The following is an 18,918-nucleotide window of genomic DNA, read 5'->3' as shown; positions in this document are numbered from 1 at the left end:
CTGAACCCTCCTTGGTTGGTGCTGACCTGTTCAGACTAAAAAGGGGGACAGATGAATGGATCTGGAGAGGATCTTTCATGGGCTAAATGTCAAACCCTACAATCCAGAGTAGCCTCTACGTTAGTCTCCTAAAACATTCAAATTATCAACCTAGTGGATCCACCTTCAAAAAATGAGGGCAAAGGGTTCAAAGCAAGGTGGATCGTGATGCCAGCTGGCCTGCAACTTCTCCACCTGAACCTCATGCAGCATGCTGTTTCCAGGAGCTCGTGAGCGGATCTGTGCTGTCAAAGGAAGAAGGCACTGTCCTCGCTCTGAGCACCAGCCACCCACTCCTTCAGATGTGCGTGGGTTAAAGATCAAAGCCCATGAGCACTTCAGGGCTCAGTGATCCCAGGACAAATGGATTTAATTAAAGTAGAGAAAGGGAGAAGTGTGGGCGCTGCCCCCCCAGACTAGTCTTTCGTGTTTTGGGATTGTGGGAGCTGTGTGCAGGGGGTGGAGAATATGAGGGTGATGCAAGAGCCCACCCTCCTGGGAGAGGGAAATTAATTCAGATGAATCAAAGGGGTTTTTTTTTCTCCTCAATCCAGCAAGGCCTCTCTCTTTCATAGCCACTCCAGGGGATTTAAAGCAAGCAAGATGTTGACTCTGTTCACACTCATCCTCTAGAGTTTCATTTGAGGGAGACTTTGTTCTTAGCCTCTCTCCTCCCTGTTAAAGGCTGTTTACCAGACATTTCCAATATTGATACTGAGACCAAACTGTCTAGTGGGGATTCAGACAAAAGCCAGCTTGGTTTGATAATGCCTCGTGACCTAATAAGTGTGCGATTGCAGAAAACAAGAGTGCTTCCATGCACAGGGCTCTCGTATGCCACTGAAATGCTCTGATGTTGGAAGCTGCCCTCCCAGAGCTGGGGATGATGCAGGGAGCCTCAAGACCCAGAGGCAAATGGAACTGCAGGAACATGGGACCCAGCAGCTTTCACTTGCTAAAATCAAACTAGATTGTAGATGTGGCTGGCCCATAAAAGTAAAGAAGCACTTTGGATGAAATAGCATAGGCTTTAGAATTAGATAGTCCCAAGTTTAAAAACTGGCTCAGCCACTTATAGTTGTGTGACTTCAGCCAATTACTTAACCTCTCTGAGCCTCAGAGTCCTCATCTGTAAAATGAGGATAATAACAGTACAACCTCACAGGATTGTTATGAGACTAAACAAAATGACTATCAAAAGAATCAATGCATAGTAGGTATTAATGGATTCTATTTCCCACATCTTGCACCCCTGTCCCTCAGTTATGTGGCCTCAGTAATAATTTATTAAATAAATAGCACAAATCACAACCACTGATCTTCCAAGTCAAGTTATGTTCTATAAAACACAGATAATACAGCCTCCTCTTAGGTTTGGGGAAGCCAAGCAGTTGGTGAACTGCCTGGCCCACAGTAAATACTGAGTCAGTGATAACTACTAATAACAACTATAATAATGACAATATCTCTCTACCTAATGCCTCAGAAGAGTCTGGCACGGCCAATTTAGCAATAATAAGCAGTCTTGCAACCCTAAAATAAAGGTGGGCTTCTTGCGAATGTGTTGTCTTCAGGGCTCTGCTGATTCCTCATAAGAATTCACTAATGTAGGAGGGGCAAGAAGCACACTCTTCCTTCTTCCTTCAGAGAGAGTTAGCTATAGCAGGCCAGGTTGCCAGAAAATGAAAATGGGAGAAAGGAGAATGTATAGGAAGAAAATAAATACGGGAAGGAGAAAAATAAAATGGGTAAAGGACATAGAAAAAGCAACTCCCTTCCTCCCACCCCTGAGGTAGATGTCAACACCTGGCACCACCTGCCCACATCCCATGAAGCGTCTTTAGGCAGTCCCTGCTTCAGCTGTTCAGCACCCGTCTCGTGGACAGCTCCCCAACCATGGCCCTTAAGGTGGCAGGAACTTTATTCCCTATGCTGTACCAAATTGCCTCTGCTCCCAGATTCCCCCACCTCCACACATTACAACAGTTTTAAAGCTTATTTATTAAAGCTTAGAGGTTAGCCCTAAAGAGCTCCCAGGCTCTAGACCCTGGTCATAGCCCTTGGGCTTTATATAAATAAACTTTTTAAACATATATCTAACCATTTTCCTGTTTAGGAAATCCTTCCATGGCTTCCTTTTGTTTTAGGATGCCTTTCAAACTCCTTAATGAGATCTTTATTTAGGCCCACGTGTGATCTGTCCAACCCTAATTCCATCAGCCCCTCCTTATACCATTCTTCCTCTCTCAATCTGCCCGGTAACCACACTGAACTTCTTTTCACTCGGTTGCACCATGCTAAATTCTCACCTCCAGGATTTTCTGTCTGCCATTCTCTTCACCTTAATGCTCTTCCTTTACCTTCCATCTCCCTAAATACCACTCTTCCTTCACTTTTAAAAAAATTCTCCCCAGAGCCCTCAACTATATATGTACCTACAGTATAGTCTCATGGCATTTGAAACATCCCTATAATAACTTGCCACTCTTTACTATCTGTTTTTTAATATCTGGATATACACACCAACAAGGCAGGGATTATGTCTGTCTTACATCACTGCTTCCTGGACCTCTCGTCCCATCCCTAACATACAGTATGCCCAATATATATGCATTGACAGAATGATGTATTGAGGGAAATTGCACATATTTCCAAATTCCAGCTGAATGAACTGAGAATTTCACTTGTTGGAATCCATCTAACCTCCTCCCTCTGTTCAGCCTGTGTCTAACAAAACAGATAAAAATCACTTTATAATAAATACTATTGCAAAGTATTCTGTGTATCAAAGCAACACCTGTGTCCCATCAGATAAACCAAAACAGCATTCGTTACTCTTGTGACAAGGAATTCTCTTTAGGGACTTGCCTGGTATCTGTGCTTTCCTTGTCTCTGGTCACTGTCCTGTCGGAATCACTTTATAAGAAAGACTTTGATCTTAATTGCCTGCCCTGGTCCTTGTGAACAGAGAGAGAGAGCTGAGCACTTGAGAGAAAAGAGCTCTAGTCAGATTGCACCTGCCACAGTAGTCCTACGGAGGCTCCGTGAATATGTATATATTAGGTATATATTATGTTAGGTATATAAAGTCTGGCAACAGGGAGGTGTTGACCCATGGAATGCTATTTCTTCTGTCCATTTACAAACATGCAAAGTGATAGAATTAATGCAATAGTCTGTCATCATTATGAAATTAAGCTAACTGCACAACCATACCATAAATAGTAACAAGAAAAATCTCCAAGAGCAGTGCCGAGGATGTTTGAGCAATCACAATATCCCTGGAATACAGATAAATGCTCTCAAGGTAATTCTGAAGGGCAACACCAATTCAAATATTGGCTTGATGTGTGCTTAAAAGTTATCTGATTACTTTATATCCACCTCATATAGCTATTTTTCTTCATTCTCTCCTCACCTCATCAGCCCCACCTCCCCTGTTCAATTGCCACTCTTGCTGCTGGAATTAATTCTAGCTTTTCTCAAAATGGAAGTTCTCTCCCCCTATTCTAATTGTCAATCTTTTGCTGAGACATACCCCTAGTTTTCCTCTTTATAATCGTATTTCTTATGAAATTAAACACAATGTTCCCACACCATCCTAAGCTTTGACATGCTTACAGAGCAGAAGCGGGTGCTAAGTTCAACTCATTGTGAGATGGATTTGGAAACACCATGGATCAAATCATGTCCCACAAATCACTGCAATCGTACAGTCAAATATAAAGTACATAACTTATCCCACCTGTGTAAGCTCCAGCCCCCAGCACTATCATTAGAAAGGCTTTTAGCTGCGCACTATCTACATAGTCTAATGAGAAAGACGTTCCCTCTGTAGATATTTAGATTTCCTGCTCCCTTTGCATCCTTTGTCCTAAACAATCAGCACTGTGTTTCACAATGCATCTTGCAAATGAGATGGGTTAAACTGAGAATTATGTCTTCATGTATTTAGACCAGAAACTCCATAGAGTCAAGGTATTTTTCTCCCTGTTCAATTTCTACCATCTCTAGAATCTCCATTTTATCCAGGGTGTGATCAATAACAATATTCTCCCTTTGTGTAGCATCTTTCTGTGATGAGAAAGGTGTTAGGGGGTATTTTCATTTCTTATTCTTACCTCTGTAGAGAAGTGGGAGATACCAATGAGTGGGAATTGAGACTTCTGGTAAGACTGTTTGCAGGCCTAGACACACCCCTGAAAAAGTTGTGTTTAATCCCCATTTTTGTAAATTGAATCCTAGCCTCCTCATAGAGCCATTGAAGAGCTTAAAATGACGATGATTAGAGCTAGCATTTGTTGAGCGCTTACCGGAGCCAGTCATTGTAATAAGTACTTAACGTGCATTATCTCATTTCATCCTTAAAACAGCCCCTTGGGATAGATACTATAATTAATCCCCTTTTTTATATGAGGAATCTGAGGGCTAACAAGGTGAAATAATTTTCCCTTAATCCTCAGGCCTGTCTGCTTCCTACGTACTGCCCAAGGAAATGATGTCAGTGCTCAGCATGTGGTAGAAAACTCGAGAAACGGTAGCCATTGTTATTAACAAAATACTTAGGTTCTGGATTATTTTCAGGCCACACCTCTTACTCATTTCCAGTTGGTGAACTTTTTCCCCCATTGCTTCACTCACCCCCTGAAATCCATCCTCTTACTTCCCACAACCACCTCCCACCACAGAGCACTCCCCACCCAGCCCCACCCTGTGCCGTTCCTTCTTCACACCTCGGGCCAGGTTCTCCCCTTGTCCTGCCAGGCCACTGCGCCCCTCCCCACCTGCCTTTCTGAGTCACCACTCTGGCCTGCCTGTGACTATTCCCACTCCACATGTTACCACTCCAGAACTGGAGCGTAGGTACTGATAGGCATTTTTTATTTGCAAATGTAATAGTGTACCAAGTCTAACAAAGGCATAAAAATAAAATACATTTAGTTATACTGTACATTTAACAAATCACCCTTTTATTGAGAATAAAGTTGACTACTACAAGGACTGACACAGAAAATCCCAGCCATAAGGCTGATACGCTGTGCTGTACAGAGCCCTTCTCCAACCCTAGGAGAGCACGGCCAAGGGCAGGCCCCTTGTCTAGGTCCATCCGTTCTTCCCCTCCTGCCTGTCTCCTCCACCAAAAGTTTCCATCTGCAACTGCTTTGCCTCCACCCATCCTTCCCCAGGAAGAGAGGGTACCTTTGAGGAAGAGTGAATGTAACTCCCCTGCAGACCCCACCCCAGTGCCTGCTGCGCCTTGGCTGGACAGGCTGTGCCGACTCTCTCAGTGGCTCCTGCACTCTCTGCCCACATCTCTCCGCCCATGGTGGCCCTGCACCCCCTCCCACAGTGCTTTGCCCCTTCACCACCTGAGGTTCCCACTGGGAAGCTGGGGCAGATGTTATCCCCCATTTTCAAATGAGAGGACTGAGGCCCTCAGAGTTTCAAGAATTTGCCATTAAATATAGAGGCTCCTCTGGAGAGGTTCTCTTTCCCTTCTTCCCACTTCACCAGTGTCCTGTGAAGATTCTCAACCTTCGAAATCATCCAGGCATTTGCCAACCAATACTTACTGCCCTATTGACGTGCTCACCGAGCCAAGCAATGCAGCCCCAGCTCTGGAGAATACCATTGAATCGGGGATGCCAGCAGGGAGAGGAGATGGTGACATCACAGAACATGAGTCCTGGGGGGAAGGAGGCTCAGGGAGCTGGAGCAGCAGGAGCCCCGAGAAAGCCACAGCTGTTGGGGCTACTCCTCTCCCCTGCCAGATGTGCCCACGCCAACAGAGCAGAGAGCAATGACTGTCGCCCCAGGTGGGCCTGCATTTGCTCTTTCACTCACTATCAGCACTAGGAACTTACCCCAGAGTAGCCCCACAGGCTCCAAAGTTCAGGGGGAGGGAGGGGAACATCTCAACCAACCCCCTTCCCCAAATCCCGAGGGTTGTTGGATTGCCCTGAGTCCATCAACTCATTCAAAACCCAGCCCTTCCACACAGCGGGTGAAGAAAACAAAAGGTGCTCTCCACTTCTACATGGCTGTGGCAGCACAAGCGTCCCTTCCCAGAGCTTCAGGGGCTGGGGACTTTGGCATGCTTATTGGCCTTAGGCTGTAATCGATTCTTTGAACTGGAGGAAATGGTGGTCTCAGGGGCAATTTTAGGCCAAGCAGGCAAGTTACATTGACTAAACCCATCGGGTCTTTCCCCAAGGGGCTCAAAACCCTTCATGCACACACTTGACTTTACTCTCCGTACCTGCCCAGCCAGTGACATGGGAGCAGAGTCTCTGGCTTCACTAGCAGCCGCAAAGCTGAGGGGACTTTGGCAGGGCTGCGACTCCTCCTTGAGCCCATGGCCTCAGCCTCTTGGGGCTGTGACCGAGGACAGGAGAAGAGGGATTGTGTCCTCATCGAGCCAAGCATATGTGCCCAGTTATCCTCATCATCGTAAGTCAGATTTTAGTGTCCTCAGTTTATCAGTGAGAAACTGTGGCCCAGAGCAGTTAAATAATCTGCGTGGAACATGCAATTAGGAAGCACAAGAGTCAGGATTTAAGGCACAATTTCCCAGCTCAAAATCCCCCCCTTTTTCAGATACCATGCTCTCATGGTCAAAAAAAGTCTTCTATGACTCTCAGTGACAACAGGCAGCGGGTATTATCACAATCAGCAGCTAATGAGAGAGGACTGTGATGAGAGAGCCTGGGCCACCTGAAGATCTTGTCAGGGAGGCTGTCAGGTAAAAAACCAGGGACAAGATGAGGGTCCAGGCCTCCAGAGCAGGACAGAAACCTGGTCAGTGAGCCTGAAGCCTGTGTGTACAGACATGAGCATATGAAAACTGCATCTGCATCCCAGAGCACCGGACCCCTCTCCTCAATACACCCTGCTTTGTCCAGACAAGTCCCTAGTCCTGGAGAAGTGAGGAGTGTGCCATGGGAGGAAGGCTGCAGCTGTGAGGGAAGAGTACTGCAGAGTCCTGCAACCAGCTGAGAGTGAAGTTTATCCATCACTCTGATCCTCTGCTTGGGTTAGTCATCAACCTGACTGTGCCAGGTGCATTGAACACACCTGAGTGCCTAGGCATGTGCTACATGCTATGTGAGTCGGGGTAACACTACCTGGAGTAACAGTGCACCTCCAATCATGGAGGCTATACAAAAAAGAAATATATTTCCTACTCATGTGAAATATTATAAAAAACAAGTGTGTTGGTTGGTGGGTGGCCTTCCACCTGGTCGTTGGAGACCCAAGCCCCTTCCACCCTGTGGCCTTCCCTGTTTTCTGGCCTTGGAATCCTTTGCATTCAGCCAGCCAGTGGGCAAAGAGCTTGGGGGATCTCAAATGGGAAGATTTTATGAGTCGTCACTTCTGCTCCCTTTCCATTGGCTAGAACTCAGTCACATGACCACACCTACCACAAAGAATGCTGGGGAATGTAGTCTAGCTCTGTGCACAAATAAGAGAAGTGGGTTAGAGGGAAAAAATGCAGCTCTCATCTCTGGGCATCTGTAAGAGCATCACTTGAGAATACCACTTCCTCATTTCAGCTACTCTGAGCATTCATTGATCAGGCTTCTTCTCTACAAAGTCTCATAATTCAAGACTGAAATAAATTCCAGATCTATTCTAAGGTATGAATGTTTCATTCCCAAAATTTTATGATGCAGTCAAGTCTTATTTCCTGGCAGAAATCCCTCCAGAATTTCTCTCCCTGAATGTTTCCTTTCTAAAAACAAAAATAAATAAATAAATAAACAAACAAACAGGAAAAAATACCCTTGAAAGGCTTAAAACTAGTAGGACAGCATAGGACAATGGTTTATAAACTTTGATGAACATTATGATGATCTAGAAAACACTTTTTTTTCCAGAGTCCTAGATCTCATACACAGAGATCGTGATTTAGTAGATCACATATTGGGACCAGGAATCTGTAGTTTTTAAAAGTTGCCCAGGTACCTTTGATGTGCAACTGCATTTGGAAGTCCTGGCATAAAATGGCAGATCCAGGTCTCTTGTGGGCAGGACAGGGTATCAAGAAGTGACTGGAGAAGTGTCATTGGCTGTCATGCAAACATATATTGTCAGCAAACATATATTAAGCCACCATCAAGTACACAGGGTGGAAAGGGCTATTTTACCAGTCCCTTGTTGGATCACAGGATCTGCACACTGGCAAGGACACAGAGTTTATGCACTGAGAGGCAAACGGTAAGACACCAGCACTGTGCAGGGTCCAACAGATCCTGGCCAGTGTTCAGATGGTGCAGTGACCTGCAGGTACCGGGCAGTCCAGGGACCTATCACAGAGAAAATGGGCTTACTATAAGCTGGCCCTTGGGGAAAATTTAGGTCATATAGAAATGGGAAAGAAATGGGTATGCCAGAGAAGACCATCAGGGCAAGCAGAGGCTTAGAGATAGGAATGCTTTCTGGGGGTTCAAGAACAGCCCACTAGGTTGTGTCAGAGAATCCTGAGCAGTCTTCTTGGGAAAGGGTGAGTGTCAGCATTGGGCCAGGTGGTATGGACTTTGGGCTGTGGGCACTAAAGACCTGTTGGGCACAGAGAGAGGCTGGAGGATGGAGAGCTCAGAGCATGGAGACTGTCGGAGGCTGTTGTGATGACCCAGTGGAAAATGAGTGGAGCTCAGAAAGGCGGGAGAAAGGAGCTGGAGGAGAGAGCCCCTTCCTCAGTTGCCTTCCAAATGGCTCTGTTGGCACAGGACAGCCTTGGACCACCTTAAGTAGCCTTGGGCTACTTAAAATCATTAAATGAAATTAATCAGGTTTGTCAGTTTCTAAGACTGCCAGGGTAGCAAATAAGGCATTATAGTCACTGTCCATTAACAGTCTGTTGCCTGAATGAGATTGTGCATTTTCCCAGCTGTGGGTAAACAGCATCCACCCTTCAAGAAGAGGAGAAGAGATATGACCAGTAGCTCAGCATGCAGTGTGCAACCAGGCATTGATATGTACAAATCAAACATTCATCTCTGGAAGGATCTGGCCCCGTTTCTTTCTCAGAAAATGTCCCAGATCATTGGAGCAAGGAGTAGATTAGCAATTCTGAGCTTTAAATCCTATTTCTAACACTGATTCACTGTGACGTTTGGGACAAGCTGTTGCTTTTGATTGCTAAGTTTCCACAATCAAGAGTGCAAAGCAGTGAGACAGATCCGGCCCGTGAGCCTGGTTTAAGAGGCAGTTGCTCGAAATGGCACTAAGTGAACCTCTTTAAAATAACAGGATGTTCAAATCTGCTCAAGACTTTCTTGGTAACATCCATAGCTCAGCTTACAAGTGAACAGATGCATATGTTTTTCATAACTCTTAAATGCCTCTGAAAATGTAGCCCTGTGTTCTCAGCCCCTCCTCTTCCTAGGCACAAAGTCTGGAATTTAGGGAATAATTAGGCTTCTGATATTTGAAGCAAGGGAGAATCCAATTCTACCTGTGCTGTCCCCCAGGAAACTCATCAATGCTCACGACTCCCACACTTGCCTCCATGCAGACTACTCATACATCTGTATGTCCACGTATGTCCCATACCCAGCTTTTCAGCTGCCTGGTTGGTGTCCCACCCACACCTTCAGCATGGTCCTCACCAGTACACCCCACTCCTGAGTGATACTTCTGCCCGTAGCTCTACCATCCTCCAAGACATTTAGTTCTTCTAAATCTTTCTTAACTTCTCTCTCACTGCCCAGATGCAATGTTCTTCCAGCTTGTGTAGATTATAGCTCCATAGGGGGAAGAACTAAAAGGGACTTCAGAAACCCATGGTCAGTGAATAATAAGAATGACATGACTGTTGGAAATGCTCAAGAGCAAGGTCCACGTCTTACACATCTCCATGCTCCTAGCTACAGTCACAAGCGTCACACTCAAAGTAGGTGCTCAAATAATCTTTGCTCGAGGGCAGAGGCGGAGATATGCAATTTGTAATAGTGCCCAATGAAGCATAGGTTTCTAATAAAAATGTAGAACAGGAACAGTAAATTAGAATCTCTCATGCTAAAGAAAGGCTTCCACTGTGAAAGTACCCATGTTACATAGATTTCTTTAAACCAAGATGGCACCTTAAGAGTGTCAGGGACTCGTCCAGGGTCCCACCAAGTATACAGCACAGTTTTCACTCTACTTTTTGAAACTTAGCCCCACCAAGCAGAAAGACTGCCAATTCACCCTCATAAAGATGTTTCTTGTCCGGGGAGAAGGGAGGTAGCAACCACCCTTTTCCTTGGTCTTCTCATCATTGGAAGTGCTGCCATCTCTGGCACCATCTCAGCCCTCCACACCACAGCAACACAGTGACATAGGGCAGAGGGAACGTCCATGCGTTCTGAGAAATGGGATGCAGACGTCCCAGTCTCTCTGAGAAGGATGAATACAGGGGCTTTCCAGTTCAGACAGCCCCCAACATCCCCAATTGTCCCAAGGAGCTTGTACTTCCCCCCAGTAGTGTGGAGTACGTATGGGACTAAATGAGATTAAAGAAGTCAGATGCTTCTGCAAGGGTGGCAGGAAAAGCAAGGCGTGAGAGGCCTGAGCTCCCATCTTGCTTCTGCTACTGTCTCCACATGTGACCGGCCAAGTCAAATGACACTCCCGAGAGGTCCCTGCCATTCTTCAGTGTGTGCCCTCTACCCACACTATTCTCCCTCCTCCTCCTCGCCCTTCCTCTCTCTTTCTGTCTGCCTCCCCCTCCAACCCACCCCCACCAGGACACTTGGCACATTCAAGCCTGTAGTCAGGCACCTCCCCTGCTGGGCCAGGGCTCCAGGAAGCAAGATGCTCCCTTGTGCCTTTCCCCTCAAAGCCTGGGGCCCAGCAGAGCTCAGTACAGAGGATACAGATTGAGAGAATGTGAGCAAAACAGGAACTTGCTAGAGATGGGCTTCCATCTGGTCTGGTGGAACATCCTTGCAGTGGGCCTTTCAACTGGGGACATGCTGGGGCACGCAAGGGAGCCAGGATCCTTTCGTCTCAGACCCCAAAAGCAAGCACAGAAAGCCAGTGCCTAGAAGCCCTGGAAGTCTTGAACTGAGAATCCTGACGGATCTGAGTGACTCTGAGTGCTTGCTCAGCCTGACTGAAAATCTGTTTTCCCTCTTATGTTCCAGAAGGGCTTCCTTACCAAGCCAGGTTCATTGTGAAAGATCTCCAGGGCCCAGGCAGCCCTGGAAGCTCTATTTGATTGGCTTTGTCCCACTGCACCTGGCATCACTATTCCCAGATGGGAAACCAAGTCAGGAGGTGGGAAATTACTTCTGAGAGTAGGATTGAGCAGGAGGGATGCTACCAACTCCCAAGTCTAGCCTTGAATGTCCAGCCTGTCCCCACTTCACTGTGCAGGGGCCAAAGATTCCTAGAGCCAGGACACACATGTCCAGCCCTGGTTGGGGTCAATGTGGCCAGGGCTGGTCCCAGGAATCCAAAGTGGTCCATCAGCCCCTCCTCTTCACGCAGGAATGAAGTCAGTTACTTTAGATAATAAGACAGACGTGGCAGGGCTTTCTCATCACATACATTATTCCAGTGGAAATGCATCCTGCCACCTGAGCTTTGTGACACTCCATTCTAGAAGACTTTTGCCGAGCAAATCAACTGCGCAGTGAGAAATCGGAGAAAGTGTTTTTCCTCGGCAGTATCTGCCAGCTCTATCCTAAGCAGCCAGAACCCAGATGAGCTCCAGCTGCAAAACGGGATGCAGAACACTCCCTCCTCCTGAGCCCACTAAGTGGCCGATGGAGGAATCTGAGACATGGTGCCCAGAGGGCAAATGCCTGTACCCAGTCTGGCCACTCTCCTGCTCTCTCCCTCCAAAGCGTGGCTATCCCCTCAGTCCACGTTCAGATGCACACCTTTCTGTCAGCTACTTAAAATAATTAAGTGAACTTAATTAGGTTTGTCAATCCCTGAGGCTGGCAGGGTGGCAAATAAGGCATTATACTCACTGTCCATTAACAGTCTGTTGCCTGAACGGGATTGTGCATTTTCCAAGCTGTACGTGAGCAGCATCCTCATTTACCAGGCAGAGATCGTCCCAGTGAGGCTGAGAGGCACCCAGTTCCAAAGCTGTCCCTCTAAACCTGGCCCACTGCCCAAATGGCCACCTCCCAGATCTTTACTGGGCCGATTTTCAAAAGGCCTCTCTGTGGAGCTGAACAAGACGAATCAGGGTGGACGTGCTCTCTATGCAAAGCCTGCAACCAAGATCTCTAGCCAAGTCTGTCTTAACCACAAGCTCCAAACCACCAGCTGGAAAAAAGAGAAAAAGCAACAACAACCCATGCAATCAGAAGTGTCTTCTTTAGAGAAACAGAAAGAGCTGAGCAGGTATGAACTATCACGGGGCAGGGAACAAATCTCCACTGCTAAGGACTCAGGCAGAGAGGAGGCTCCCGGGCCACAGTCTTCAATACACAGATTGGAGAGAGAGCGGGAGGAACCCCAGAGAGCCGACCCTTCCCTTCTCCTTGACCAGGCTGCCCACAGAGAGGAAGAAGATGGCTCTTCTGGCCTTAGGGACTCAATATCCTTTCCCCACCAGGGCTGAGGCTTTGAGGTAGGGGCAGTGGAGTGCCCTACATGTTCATTAGAACCACCTGGCCCCTGAAGTCTTTGCAGTAATGTGTCAGGGACCTTGCCTTCCCCCTGACCCAGAGTGTCCTCCTGGTACATGCCAGAACTTTTCCTTCTACCGACAGTGTCTACCTGGTACATGCCAGAACTTTCTCTCAGACCCACAGTGTCCACCTGGTATGTGCCAGAACTTTCCCTCAGACCCAGAATGTCCACCTGGTACATGCCAGAACTTTCAGACCCAGAGTGTCTACCTGTACATGCCAGAACTTTCCCTCAGACCCAGAGTGTCTACCTGTACATGCCAGAACTTTCCCTCACACCCAGAGTGCCCACCTGGTAAGTGGTAGAACTCAAAACCTGAGGTCACAGATGACTCTGGAGAGTGCCTTCGTACTTGTACTTTTGGGGGCCTCAACAGGAAGGAGTGGTTGGACCAGAAAAGCTCTGAGTGACTTGAGGAAGCCTTTCCCATCTCCAGCAGGGAGAGGGTGAGCAGAGCCAGGAACAACCTGTTCTTCACCTAAGGGTCAGGAAAAGAAACACAGCCAGGTGCCATCCACAGTAGAGAAGCCTGAACCTGGGTGGCCCTGGTGCCTGCCTGGTCTGCTGGCCAGCACCCCCACAGAAAAGCAATGCCTAGATTGGTCCTACTGCACCCTCCCTACCCGATCCCTGCCACCCCCAGGCCCCTCCCCAGCCTGCCTCTACTTCACTTTTCCCGCGGTACCCCCCCACCCTGCCATGGCCACCTTCATCCCATCTGTCCCTGCCCTGCGGCCTCCAGAGTCTGGAGCCTTGGGAAGAGGTTGGCAGTGTGGCCCCTGGGCCAACAGAGGCAGCATGGCATGTTTTCATGTCACCATCTGATCGCATCTGATTGTTATAAGCATTCCTGACTCAAAATATATGCAATTCCCAGTGTCAATCAAACTCTTTTATACAGCAGCTGCCACTGCCATCGCCTTGCAGAGCACTTTAGAAACTCTTCTATTTAGGAGCCATTCCAGCCCCAGCTTGCATCATCCCATCCATGCTAAGAGGCCCAGTGGCTGTTAGAGAACTTCGCAGCTCTGATCTCTCAGTAATAAGGAAGGAAGGTGCAGAGAGGGGCAGGAGATGCCATAGGCAGCTTCCCTGGAAGGGCCCACTTAGGAGACCACAGGGAGTCTGTCCCCCTCTCCCCACACCCCACAGGCACATGCATGCCATCTGCTTGCTCAGGCACCTCAGGCCTCCTGATACAGCTCAGCATTGAAGTCAGTGCCCGGCCTGGCCCCTCGGGCTGTGAATGACAGATTAGGGTATGATGACCAGGTGGAGAAAGGTGGGCTGGCAGCCCTGACTCAGTGCAGTGCAGCCGCTGTGCCTCCCTAATGCTTCCACCAAAGAACAAGACTCCTTCTATTCTAAGCGCCTATTCTCTTGCCACCTGGAAGCCGCATTTCCCTAACGCTTGCTTCTGCTTTAACGAGATAGCAGTGTTAGCGCCCTGGTTTTCAGTTGAGAATTCCAGGCCTGGGCTTTGCTTTGCCGGGGGTTACACAGGCTCAAGCCAGGAACTCATCTATGGACTGTGTCCTCTGTGGAGACACCAGGAGTGAGGGAGAGGGGGGCGAATCGTGGCTGCAACCTTGCCAAGGCTCCTGGAGAAACCTGATGAAGGCGCATGAGGCAGGTGTGCAGAAGTGCCTCTCACGCAATCACCCCTGCCTTTCTCCTGCGTCCTCTCATCCTGCTCACTAATCCCATCATAATTACCCTAAAGAGGTCTTTGACTTTGACGCTGTCCTGTTAGAAACCTGCAATGGCTCCCCATTTTCAATGAACTCTTTGGCCTCTGAAAGTCCTCATCATCTTTACCTCCTTCCCTGCCCCTCTCACCCAAGCGGGACGGGCCTGTCCTGCTGACGCATCCCTCCACCATCTCCTCTGCCCCAGACGTCTTCTCCTCCTGGCACCGCACCCCCACACCCACAACCTTGAGTCCTTCCCTGCCTTCAAAGCCAACTTAAACCAGTTGTGAAGCCCTCCCAGTCTCCCCAGCCTGGTGTACTTTCTCCTTCCTCTGAGCCCTCCCTGCATTTTTTCTGCACCTTCATGTGGTGTTTACCTCTTTCTGCTTTATTCTGCACTGGTGTACACAGGCATCCTCTCTCCACTGGACAGTAAGCATCTTGAACACAGCACTCCTGTCTGATTGCTCTTACCATTCCCCACAGGCCTAAGGTAGGGCCCAAAACACGATAGCTGTGGAGGAATTGCAAATAGCTGCTTATCAAGGTGGAATGGAAGGTACCTCTCAGAGGCACGTTCCCGAGTGCCAAGGGTGGGGCAGGAGGTTCTCGGGCTGTCCATCCAGCATGCCCAAGCACCCCAGAACAGGATTTGGGGGTTCTCCACTGGGCTCTCCTCCTCCCACACCCAACCAACCACCAGCCCTCCTTGCTGGTCCATCCTAAGTGAGGCACGTAGACCCCATCATGGGGAATATGGCCTGTCCACAGCTACAACAGATTCAGGCTTTTCTTCTTTAGAATCAAACTAGACTTGGGTCCCCTGATCGCAACTTTCAGACAGAAAGGATTATCTGTGAATGGCCAGATGTCACAAGACAGAGGAAGACACAGGCAGACGTGCGGAGTCGTTCAGTTAAGAGTAATTGATCACGACTACGCTACTTAGATAAAAGTTTCTTTTTCACTTCAAGGCTTTCCTCCACAGGAGGCAGTCATTGTCCTCTGGCCAGGGAGAACCAAGCCAGCCTCTAAGCCTCCACATGCTGGCCAGAGCTCATCTGCTCGGGGTGGAACGGGGCCTCCAGCCCCTGCTGTGTGTACTCACTGGCTACAGCGTTGCTGCCTCCTACAGATCCGTGTGAGCAAACGTTCTTTTCCCTCATGGTTCTTCCACGGTGCCTTTCCTCCCGCTGCTGACAACCTCTTTCTTGTCCTTTCTGCACCCGCCCAGCCCACTTCCTCCACACTGCAGGTCCCAGCAATGTTCGGGTTTTCCACTCTTGCCACCCCGGTTTCATCGTTTTCTCTCTCTCTCTCCTTTTCTTCTAACGACTTTATCAAGCTATAATTTATATATCATAAAATTCACCCGTTTTAAGTGTACAAGCCAATGACTTCTAGCAAATTTATAGAGTTGCGCAAACAGCACCGCAATCCAGTTTGAGAACATTTTCATCACCCGAAAAAGAGCCCTTGTGCAAGTTTGCAGTCAATCCTGTTCCCACTCCCAGCCCCAAGCAACCACCAATCTGCTTTCTGTCTCCATAGGTTTGCCTGTTCTAGATGTTTCCTATCAACAGATTCATTTAATATGAGATCTTTAACTTACTGTCTGGCCTCTTTAACTTAGCATAATGTTTTTGAGGTCTATCCCTCTTACAGTTATTCTTGTTTATTGCAGAGTAGCATCCCATTATATGGCTACACCATACGGGTTTTATCCAGCCACCAACGGACAGGCATGGCTTCCCTCTCCCAACATTTTAACAGCCATGCCAGAGACTGCACACTGTTCCGCAGGTCATTCTGGCCTGACTATCTGGAGGGTGGGGATGGTTTTGAAGGTTCTCAAGAAACCCTCACTTTACGCCAGGAAAGGGCTGGTTGACTGATAGCCTTCCAGGGAGATGATTTCCCAGGAAACACACAAAACCAAAGGTATTTTTCTGTTTCTCTCACCGTGAAGCCTTCCCTGGCCGTAGTCTGAGGACCTGGACCTCCAAGGCTATGAAAGAGCTGGAAAGAAACAATATTTCGATGGATATTTTATGACCCTTACCCTCTGTGTACACACACTCCCAGGGGTGATAATCAAATCACTTAATATTTCACAACCAGTTGGGCAACCTCACGTGATGCCGGACAAGACCCAGCTGTGCTAACCAAAGGATTCACCCTTTGGTTGCTGGCTAATTGGGAAATTCAGGGGGCACCAGGGAAGGAGCCAGATCGCCTGAAGCAACAGGCAGGGAGTGCTCAGGGGACAGTGCTTCTTTTTCAATTGGTACAGGAACATTTCAATATTTTCATAATGACTTCAGCCCCCCCGGGGAGCCCCAGCTATCAAGCTACCCATTTCCAAACACCCTACACATCCAGAAAGCAAAGGTGCTCTCCCTGGGTTATCAGGAAGTCCTGTCCCAGGCCCCAAACTCCACACTGGATTTAGGGGCCAGGGGTCAGCCATTGACATCAGGGAGCACCACTTCGGAAGGGGAAGAGCTCTGCATTGCAGAGGTAGGGGAGGTGTTGACTGCTGTCCTCTCGCACTGCTCCGGGGCTGGGTAATACTGATGAAAACTGACATTCTGAGCCAGGGGATCCGCACACGTGTGCTGGCTGCCTAATGCTAAGACATGACTAAGCCCATTTGTTCCTCACACACATTCCTCCTGACACATACAGGTTCTGGCTGCAGATGGTCGCATGGTGGGGGCAAGGATCCAGAGCCACCGTGGCTTTCGACAACATCTCCATCAGCCTGGACTGCTACCTCACCAGTGAGTTCACCCTGTCCCTGGCAGTCTGTCCCCCAACCCTGCCGAACCCCGGCCTTGCTACCCCTCCCTAACCTAAGCCTACCTCTCCCACCTTCCCTGGTGTGGATTCATTTCTCTCCCTAGTAATGAGCCTCACCTAACTCAGCCCCTGGGGCCTTCTCTCTTCCAGTCAGTGGGGAGGACAAGATGTCACAGAATGCAGCACCCAAATCAAGAAATCTGTTTGAGAGAAACCCAAACAAGGAGCCAAAACCCACGGAAAATATACCAAGACAGACACACATCTTTGACCCTACAGGTAAGCGTTCCGCTCACAAATCTTAAGCAAAATAATGTCTTGTTGCGAAAGGCAGAAGAAAGATACGTGCTATGATCTGGGCTGGTGCTGTGTGTTTAAAGAGTAAAACGGTGAACCTTTAGAAGGAACATCACCTACATTCTGACTATGGGGCTCCAAGAGGAAGCTGGTTCTTGTATTGCCTGAGCAAAGAAGGCCTCTGGAATTTGTACGAAGGAACACGTTTCCTCCATGCCTGGGGAATACTCAGGCCCCACCAAATGGGAGACCCAAGCTGGTATCTTGCCTCCACTTAGTTCCTCAAAACCACTCCCCCTGTGCTGAACAAAGCAAGCCTTACCGTCAGATTTCCTTTCCTCCTCAGAGGGTTGAGCCCAAGGCCAAGGTTATCTGTGGCCCAAAGGCAGGCTACCCCATCAGGGTAAAGCCCTGAAAGCTTCTGGTTCAACATAGTTCCCCCAGAGCCCAGGTCCCCTCCAAAGCTGTCCTATTGGGCATACCTCAGGCTGGAAGACTTCTCATGGGGGCTCTGGCTGCTTCAAACGCAGACCTCTTCAGCCTCTGGCTGCAAACCGTAGGTGCAGCTTCTCAGCCACTCTTCGTGTCAAGGGGAAGTCCCTTCGAATCAGTCTCCAAACTCAGTGTGTTCCTAGTGGTGATTGAGCCCAAGCCCAGAGAAGCCGATTAAGGCTGCCCGGACCCCACACCAGCAAAGGGTTCCCCCCAGTGGGAACTGGTGCCTGGGCACATGAGGCGTCTTCTGACATGAGTAGCCTGGACAAGCGGGTGTACAGCACACAGTCCACTGTATTCGTTTTCCTGTAAAAGATAAGTCTTTATGAAAATAACAACAGATCAATGATAAATCTCTAATTTCTCCTTATAATGTGAAATCCTTATATTCACAACAAATATAGAGGTTTATACCTTTGCCACTAAATTCATCAGTTACCAACTTATTAACTAGATGTTAGCTTTGCTTTGTCTTCGAAGAAACCTTTTCCTTTCTGTCCCCAGAAAAGCTGCCCCAGGACTAACTCTCAGCCTTTCCTGATTTCTGCCTTGATTGATTCCAGCTGCCAAACCCGGGGGAAAGAGTTAGTTGCTTTTCTCAACACCCCTCCCCTCTCCTGCCTTTACCTTCAATTAGAATCTCAAAACATCTTTCCACATTTCCACACAGAGGAGAGCTTGGCCTAATAACCCGCAGCTCTCTCCAGTTCCCAGCTGGCCTCGTGGCTCATGACAATGTCTAACCGAAGTGAGGCAACCATCTAACTTACCCATTCAACAGGCCTCCCTGCTACCCAAGCCCACTGACTCATCCCACTCACTCCTTGGCTCTGGGTCAACTACGACCTCCCTGTGATAAATCCAGGGAGTTTATAAATTTATAAATTCAGGAAAGAGGCCAGACTTCCCCTTTTAGTGTGCTAAGTAAACGCAGCCACAGCCACCTGCCCAGCCTACC

General features: G+C 48.4%; 1 protein-coding gene across 1 annotated transcript in view; it reads left to right on the top strand.

Moving 5' to 3' along the window:
- Positions 1-18,918, top strand: part of ALK (anaplastic lymphoma receptor tyrosine kinase) — a 702,002-nt gene that overhangs the window by 612,770 nt on the left and 70,314 nt on the right. Inside the window, exons 13-14 of the mRNA XM_012652436.1 lie at positions 17,055-17,149; positions 17,319-17,447. Of these exons, the coding sequence (XP_012507890.1) occupies positions 17,055-17,149; positions 17,319-17,447 (224 nt within the window). The remainder of the gene's footprint in view (positions 1-17,054; positions 17,150-17,318; positions 17,448-18,918) is intronic.

This window comes from Propithecus coquereli, unplaced genomic scaffold (genome assembly GCF_000956105.1).
Source record: "Propithecus coquereli isolate 6110/MARCELLA unplaced genomic scaffold, Pcoq_1.0 Scaffold39, whole genome shotgun sequence".
NCBI classification, from domain to species: Eukaryota; Metazoa; Chordata; class Mammalia; order Primates; family Indriidae; genus Propithecus; species Propithecus coquereli.
The sequence above is the reverse complement of the archived record's forward strand: the minus strand, read 5'-3'. Positions and strand labels throughout refer to the sequence as shown.